This window comes from Gymnoscopelus braueri (assembly GCF_963280865.1).
Source record: "Gymnoscopelus braueri genome assembly, chromosome: 23".
NCBI classification, from domain to species: Eukaryota; Metazoa; Chordata; class Actinopteri; order Myctophiformes; family Myctophidae; genus Gymnoscopelus; species Gymnoscopelus braueri.
In genome coordinates, this window is record NC_137625.1 from 41913569 (window position 1) to 41922123 (window position 8555).

At 42.2% G+C, this 8555-nt stretch overlaps 1 protein-coding gene across 1 annotated transcript in view; it reads left to right on the top strand.

Annotated features, from left to right (window-relative positions):
• Nucleotides 1-8555, top strand: part of atxn10 (ataxin 10) — a 29742-nt gene extending 21187 nt beyond the window's left edge. Inside the window, exons 10-11 of the mRNA XM_080421729.1 lie at nucleotides 2790-2853; nucleotides 5601-8555. Coding sequence (XP_080277855.1) covers nucleotides 2790-2853; nucleotides 5601-5785 — 249 coding nt within the window. The 3' untranslated portion in view covers nucleotides 5786-8555. The remainder of the gene's footprint in view (nucleotides 1-2789; nucleotides 2854-5600) is intronic.

Genomic DNA, 8555 nt, shown 5'->3' on the forward strand with positions numbered 1-8555 from the left:
GAAGTAAAAGTACTGAAAATTGGAAATATTCCAGTAAAGTAAAAATACCTCAAAATTGTACTGTACAGTACTTGAGTTAATGTACTTAGTTACTTCACACCACTGTTAATTTGGCGAATGCCTGAAAATGCTCACAAATGTTCAAAAATGTCAAAATAAAACCATCATATAGCAAAAATAGCAAATCTGCAAGCTCACAACGAGTCTATGTGTTGTGAGCTTGAAGATTTGCTACCTTTTGAAATGTTTTCAAAGTATAATTTAGGCTCTTTTAAGTGGTTGAGTATATATTCCCCCACTGAGTTCCCCTGGATCTACAAACCCACCTACCTCCTCCAGCATAATTTCATGTTCTCAGTCTCACAACGTACGTGTGATGTGGTTGACATAGCGTTGCACGGTCCCTGGTTGTAAAGGCATGTCGTATAGTTTAAAGTACCCCCCCATTTCACCACTGGATCATATTCAGGCCTTGTGGTCTTAGGGTGCCGTGAGTGGGCAGTTCTGGTGGTTTTGGCCAGCTGAGAGAGTGAATGCTAAGAGTGTCCGCAAGCAGCGTAATGACCACCCCGTTCCTTATGGATTTAGGTTACATAAGGCTGTTAAACTGTATTTACATTGAAGCATTTAGTGGACGGCATTATTCAGCGTGATTCACCCATGAGTGAGCAGGTAGGAGTTGAAAATGTTGCTGAAGGATTTGGGGGCATGTGGGGTGAGAGGGTTGTCCAGGGCGGTGATCCTCAAACTTTCATGTCAAGGACCCCCAAAATGATATGTTTTTGACCCCCTTCTCAAATATTTTGTTCCAGGGACCCCCCCCCAGAAGCAAAGATTTGAGTTACAAATATTGGCTTTAGACAATATATATTAAAAGTTTTGCACAAATGTTCAAGATTTTTCAAAAATGGCAGATCTACAAGCTCTGAGCTTGTAGATCTACTATTTTTGAATAGCCAAAGTATTAAAGGTTAAAATTATTGTGACGCTATATTAACTAATTTTGCCGGGGACCCCCTGGTACCCCCCCCAAAGACCCCTGGGGGTCCCTGGACCCCACCTTGAGAACCAATGGTCTAGTGCAGTGGTATTGAAATTAAACGTTTAAGCATTAAGACCTCAAACGCATTTGTGTCACTTTAGATTTCTTTGGCTATTCAAAAATAGCAGCTCTACAAGCTCATAGCGCGGCACCGAGTGCCACGCTATGAGCTTGTAGATCTGCTATTTTTTTTAAATCGTGATTAAAAAATTTTTTTTTAAAGAAAACTGTTAAGATTTAGAAAACATCTTACTACTATAATTGACAAAAGCTCAGAAAGTTCGTCCGGGATTCGCAAGCCCAGGATCACTCCACATGTCTCCAAGACCCGCCACAAACTGTTGATCAGAGCTATGGCTATTATTTAGGCATCTTACCCCACCTCGATCAGTGATCGGACTCTCGGCTTGATTGATTCTCTGATTTGCCTATCAGACCCTCAGCCTGATCTGGCAGGTTGCCATAGCAACCAGATACAGGAAGTCTGACCTCTTTATCACATGACCGAGGTTGGGAGGTTGGGAGGTTGGGACTAGAGGTTAGGGCCGCAAAGCAGAGAGGAGAGGCCAGAGGGGCCGGACTTTGCATGACGTGTGTGCAGAGTGACTAGGCCAGCAAAGGTCGCCACCCTGGTTCATAAATATCTCTTACAGAGCCATGTCACGGAAAAGAAAACTATTAATCTTCAAACCACACCATTGAAGGATGAGGAGGAAATTGACTATTTAGAAGGGATGACACGAAATGTTTTGGGAAGAGGATGAGTTTTGGACTCTGTCTGGACCAACCTCGGATCGGGCCTAGATGTGAGGGCCGCATCATCTAGTTTTAAGAATTGGACTCAGGCCTTAATGGGGTTAACTGGGAGTGTACACATGGATTAAAGTTCTCAGCCACCACCACTGGTTTCAGTCATTTGGATTCCAAGTCAGCATGTCTTCTATGGCAGTAGTTCTCAAACCTTTCCGTGCCAAGGACCCCCAAATTGATACATATTTGGCCGCGGACCCCCGTCTGAAAACGTTTTGTGCCAAGGACCCCCAGAAGAGAAGATTTGTGTTTAAAATTGTGACACAAAACATTTTCAAACATTTTCAGAAATAGCAGATGTACAAGCTCGCAGCGAGGGCACGAAGTGACGCACTGTGAGCTTGTAGATCTGCTATTTTTAAATAACCAGGGTAACACATTTTGCTGGGGACCCCCTGGAACCCTTCCATGGACCCCTGGGGGTCCCCGGACCCCACTTTGAGAACCAATGTTCTATGGAACATTGCACCGTGACATGCACCGAAAATAGGCAGATCTACAAGCTTGTAGATTATCTAAGCTTGTAGATCTGCCTATTTTCGGTTATTCGTTATTTTAAGATTAAAGAGTATTTGAAGTGGTCAAACTAGCAATAGAATACATGTTCAATCTTCAAGAAAATCCTCAGATATTTCATAAAAGCAAAGGTTAACCCTCTGGTGTCTGGCATTTGTTTTAAAATACAATATAACTATCCTTTTTTTGGGTATGGTCGACTTGAGCGCATCAACAACTTTATTTTTCAGTGGTGAGATTTTATTTAGCTTTAATCCATGTGTACAAGGTAAGGCACACTTTGACGGGAGGATGGTCTTACTATCCAAAGTGCATTAAAACAATACCCAGCTTCAGGGTAGATTATGGCTTATTAGGCAGTCTATGTAGAGATGTCAAAACTCATGATGTGTTTTCTTTGTGTGTTTTTTTTTGTCCTCAGGTGAGAGAGCTGGAAGGGATAGCACTCATCCTGGACAACTGCAGCATAGACAGCAATAATCCCTGTATCCTTTTTTGTTCACTGAGCCTGGGGGTGGCGCTCTAACACGAGAGTCTGCTCATGTGAAGAACTTTTCATTTGACAAACAGATATTTCCCAAAGGATTTTACAAGGAAGCCTTTGGATTCCTTTCATCTTGGTGCAAAGATCAACTTGCAGAGACTTGAAACTTGTTTAACCCATTAAGACCGGGAACGCATCTGTGTCACTTGTAGATTTCTTTGGCTATTGAAAAATAGCAGATCTACAAGCTCTTGTAGATCTGCTATTTTTGGAAAAATCGCGAAAATCTTTGAATATATATATATATATATATATATATATATATATATATATATATATTTTTTTAAACCGAACATTTGTAACTAAAATCTTTGCTTCTGGGGGTCCCTGGGCTGGAACTAAATATTTTGAGATGGGGGTCCGCTGCCAAATGCATATCATTATTATGGGGGTCCTTGACAAGTTGTCAAGAACGACTGAAATAGCAACATGTACTTGTTGTGAGTACTTTGTGCAGTACCCATTATTATAGTACTTGGAGGCCAGTCTATGACGTCAGTACTATGACCTCATGTTGATGACAACAGGGATCTCCATATATGGGCATACAAGTGACACTAGACAGACAGACAGACATAGAGATTTCCATATATGGGCATACAAGAGACATACAGACAGGCGGACATATATGGAGATTTATAGATGGTTCCAGACAACTGTAAACATGCATGAAATCTATGAAACTAAGTTGTTTATTTGTTGTTTGTATGTTTATGTACAATATATGACTGACGCTGTTATACAGTAGCATGTTTTGACATCGGTATAGTCCTTTAACCACATTCATCCTGGTGTCCCTATTTTGGCCATGTCATTATCCACAAGTTTCCTAGGGTGTGTGGGCATCACTTCCTGTCGATTTGATCCAATGAAATCCATTGAAATCCAATGATATCCAATGGAATCGACAGGAAGTGATGCCCACACACCCTAGGAAACTTGTGGATAGGGGAAAAAATAATAAAATAGGGCTTAAAGGGATAGTTCAACCCCAAAATGACTTTTTCCAATCGATTAGTCACCCCATGGAGACTTGAATTCATGGATATTTTTTAGTTTTTGTCGCATTCCTAAGCCAATAATTTGATGACCGGCAGCGGTTCCGGTAGGAGACACAAAGAGTCTCCTTTGTGTCTCCTACCGGAACCGCTGCCTACCTGTCCGCTGGTCATCAAGTTTATTGGCTTAGGAATGCGACAAAAACAAAAAAAATATCCATGAATTCAAGTCTCCATGGGGTGACTAATCGATAGAAAAAAATATTTATTTTGGGTGAACTATCCCTTTAAGTGGTTAAAGGATCGCTCGCATACTGTATTGGCACAACGACCATTCTAGATTAGCCCCCTCCCCTCCGCTGTGCCTCTCAGGCCCATCCACCCAACCTACCCACCCACCCAAACACACACACACACACACACACACACACACACACACACACACACACACACACACACACACACACACACACACACACACACACACACACACACAACCTCCCCCCCCCCTCCACCCCAGCCCCCTAACCGGGGATCCAACTGCCGGTCTGTATTAGCTAGCTGAGACGAGGGCACCGTGCCAGCCTGTCTTTTCACAGGGAGGATGAGCCATTAATCTGAGCCTGCCTGTGTCCCCATGACCCCCCCACCACACACACACACACACACACACACACACACACACACACACACACACACACACACTCTCTCTCTGTCTCTCTCAGGAAGTTGTCAGCATCCGTTCCTGTTTGGGAGAAAAGGTGGGAATGAGGATAGAAAAGAAAATAGGCATTCTACAAATGTCTTCTAAATCCTAAGTTTCTATGTCAGTGGTTCTCAAACTTTTTCATGTCAAGGACAGCAAAATGATATGTATTTGGCCTACGGACCTATGGATCTCAAAATATTTTGTTCCAGGGACCCCCCAGAAGCAAAGATTTGAGTTACAAATGTTCGCTTTAAAACAATATATATTCAAAGATTTGCACACATTTTCACGATTTCTCAAAAATGCACCGAGTGCTGCGCTACGAGCTTATAGATCTGCTATTTTTGAATAACCAAAGTATAAAAAAATGCTTTTTAGCTCAAATAAAAAATCGGAATGTTATTCTGAATTGTACTTAGTACTATGATGGTTTTCCGTGCCGAAATGAAGCGACCTATATGAGTTCCACGCTGTGAGCTATGAGCTCCCAAGAAATTTGGCGCTTGATCGTTCGGGCATTTTGTGAAATTAGCTCCAGACGCACTGACCCGACCCTCTTATAGACGTCTTGACTGCTGCTGAGTCAAGCATTTGACATACATTTGAATGTCTTAAATTGTTTGTTTTGTGAAGAAGAGTAAGTATAGAATGAATAAAAAGTCCCCCCCCCCCCACCACACACACACAAAACCCAGTTCAAGATAATATCATTGGGCTCGGACCGCTGGCGTAGCGTTCCGGGCACCTAGGCCCTGACAGCGCGTCGTGGGTTCGAGTCCCGATCTCGTGATGTCATGTCACTCCCCATCTCTCTCTCCAGTTCCTGTCAACTTACTATCCTATCAATAAAGGCATAAAAAAGCCCAAAAATTAATCTTGAAATAAATAAATATATATATATATATATATATATATATATATATATCATTTGAAAGCCAACACATTTGAAACCTTATTTCTTAACACACGCCTCCTCCCCAGTCATCAGCCAGTGGGCCATATTCGCCATCCGGAACCTCCTGGAACAGAACCCCGAGAACCAGCAGCTGGTGTCGGGGCTGGAACGGCGGGGCACGGCCGACTACTCCGCCCTGCTGGACCTGGGCTTCCGGGTGGAGGAGCGGGACGGCGCCCTGCTGCTCAAACCCGTGACAAAAGACTCCTGAGGAAGCCGTGTCCGGCGGAGCGAACAGGAGAGACCAGGCCGCTACACCGAGCAGGTTCTCTTGGTTAGCGTTAGCTTAGCCTTATGCACATAGTCCCCCTTTCTTTGGTGCCGTGCCCAACCGTCAAATACAGAAGGTCAATTTAGTGCGTTGAATAAACCTTCAGAGCAAGCAAGAAGAGTTGCGAGCCCTCCTTTATAGCAGTGGTTCTCAAACATGTCAAGGACCCCCAAAATGATATGTATGTGGCCACGGACCCCCTTCTCAAATATTTCGTTGCAGGGACCCCCAGAAGCAAAGATTTGAGTTACAAATGTCTGCTTAAAAAAAACATATATTCAATGGTTTGCACACATTTTCACGATTTTTCAAAACTAGCAGATCTGCAAGCTCATAGCGCAGCACTCGGTGCCGCACTATGAGCTTGTAGATCTGCTATTTTTCAATAGACAAAGTATAAAAGGTTAAAATTATTGTCACGCTATATTAACTAATTTTGCTGGGGACCCCCTGGTACCCCCACCAGGGGTCCTTGGACCCCACTTTGAGAACCAATGCTTTATAGATAGCATTAGGTTAGTGACTTCATTGTCAGTAAAGTCTATTTACACACTGGGAGCGTGATGAAAAAACGATCAGAAAATGCGTCGTCGAATATTTTGCATCAAAATATGCATACTGTAGTTACATTAGATAAAATGTGTTAATAATAATCTCGCTTTTTCACCATGTAAGATTTGTGTTCCGTGTGAATGTAAATAACAAACAACCCTTCGAAAAGATATATTTTCGGAAGAATTATTAGCAAAAGAAAAGAAAAACACCCTCATGTGTAAGGACCTTAAACCAGGGAGATAGGAAAGGCAACGACAATAATGCATCGACATCAAATTATTTAGACATTCTTAGTGTGTGTGTGTGTGTGTGTGTGTGTGTTTGTGAGAGAGAGCTAGCGCATGTGCGTGCATGTGCACATGTACTGTAGCTATAAAAAAAAATCTTACTAACAAATTACTGATAGTCATGCAGCCTGTGAAGCTAGTTAAAAATCACTCTTGCAGTTAACCACTTCTAACCTGTCGTCCCTATTTTGAGCATGAACATTTTCAGACATTTTCAGAAATGGCTGTTTTTGAAATAGGGCTTAAGTCTTGACCAGAGGCAAGAGCATTAGTGACCTCTCTTGCTCTCCTACGCTTATACGACGGGGCTAGGGGTTTGTTTGGTATGTAAAAACCCACATAGGGTCATCCCCTCGGTACAAATACAAAAGCTGCCTTTTGAAAAGGGGGTCAAGAGACAAGGAGCTGAGGTTTTGTCTCGACCTAAGCCTGGGAAATGAAGAGCATGGAAAACAAAGCCAGCCCCACGCTGTTACCTTTTGATACGGCTGATAAAGTGTGGTCTAATCCCAAAACAACGAGCACCGCAGTCTCCTGCCTTTTGACCCTTCAGGAATACTGATGAGGTCCTTTAATCCTAGATCTTCAGACACACACACACACACACACACACACACACACACACACACACACACACACACACACACACACACACACTGTATGTTATCTCTGGCACCCAATTCTACACTGTACAATCCTTAGTATTAATTTAGCACTATCAGAGTTACAGAGTTATCAGTCATTTAGCTGAGGACCCCCTGGATCCTCCTCAAGGAACTCTGGAGGTCCCCGGACTCCATGTTGGGAGCTAGTGCACTGTGCAGTCACCAACACGACAGTGAATGACCCAAACATGATGTAATCATTCAACCCCAATTGCTAAACATAAACCAGAACACAATGGAATGCCATTGTCAGGAGTATGACGGCTTGCGGAATACCCGATACTGTCCGGTTCCACTGTACTGTCCGCTTCAAACTACTTTGTAAGTGATTACTGATATAGAAGGGGTCCTAACCATTCGCTAAACATGATACTGTCACTGATGCAATTGTTCATTTGTAAACAATGCTGGACAACACAAACTTCCTCTTTAGTCTCACATGAGGTGAAAAAGTCACTGACCAAACCAAATGTGACGTATTGTAAGTTAGTTATAATTGCATGTTGTTGCCATTATTGTCAGCGTTGTGATGAGTTGAGGTAAACACAGTTCTAACCCAATGCTAACAAACTATGTAGCGAGTGATTCTAGTAATCACTCTCTGAAATATACAGGGTCTTAACTTTTGACTAAAAGCAATACTGATGCCATGCAGTAATGAATACTTATGCTATGTGTTTCCACTCGGAAACATGGTTCGCAACATGAGCCTTTCACCATAGCACCACTTGCTTTTGCTTTATTTACTTTTAAGAGGATTATGCCTCTTTATACTAAAAAAGACTGAGATGTAATGTATCCCCCCACCTCAGTTACCAAGAAGTCACTAAGTCCATTCTGACAAATGTGAAATAAAAGAATAGAGAAATGTTGCTTCGTTGCGCAGACCTGAGAAGATGTGAAAGACGCATTACTGTAAATTTAGTTTATGAGTATGCGCTTTTTCTCTATCATCCAGCACCCCCTGTGTATTTGGGTAGTTATTTAAGGGTAGTTACAGATAAGTAAACTGTATTTAAAGTATAACTATCAAATGAAGAGTAGACCTTATTAGAAGTTTAAATTCACTAGTTTTAGGTTCTATGGACCCATGTATAGGCCTGGTTTATTGTCGTATAGTCGTACGAAAAAAATCCATCGTACAATGGATAAATAGGCATACATTTTCCTACTGTTTTTTCCTAATAAAGTTGTTTTCATTTT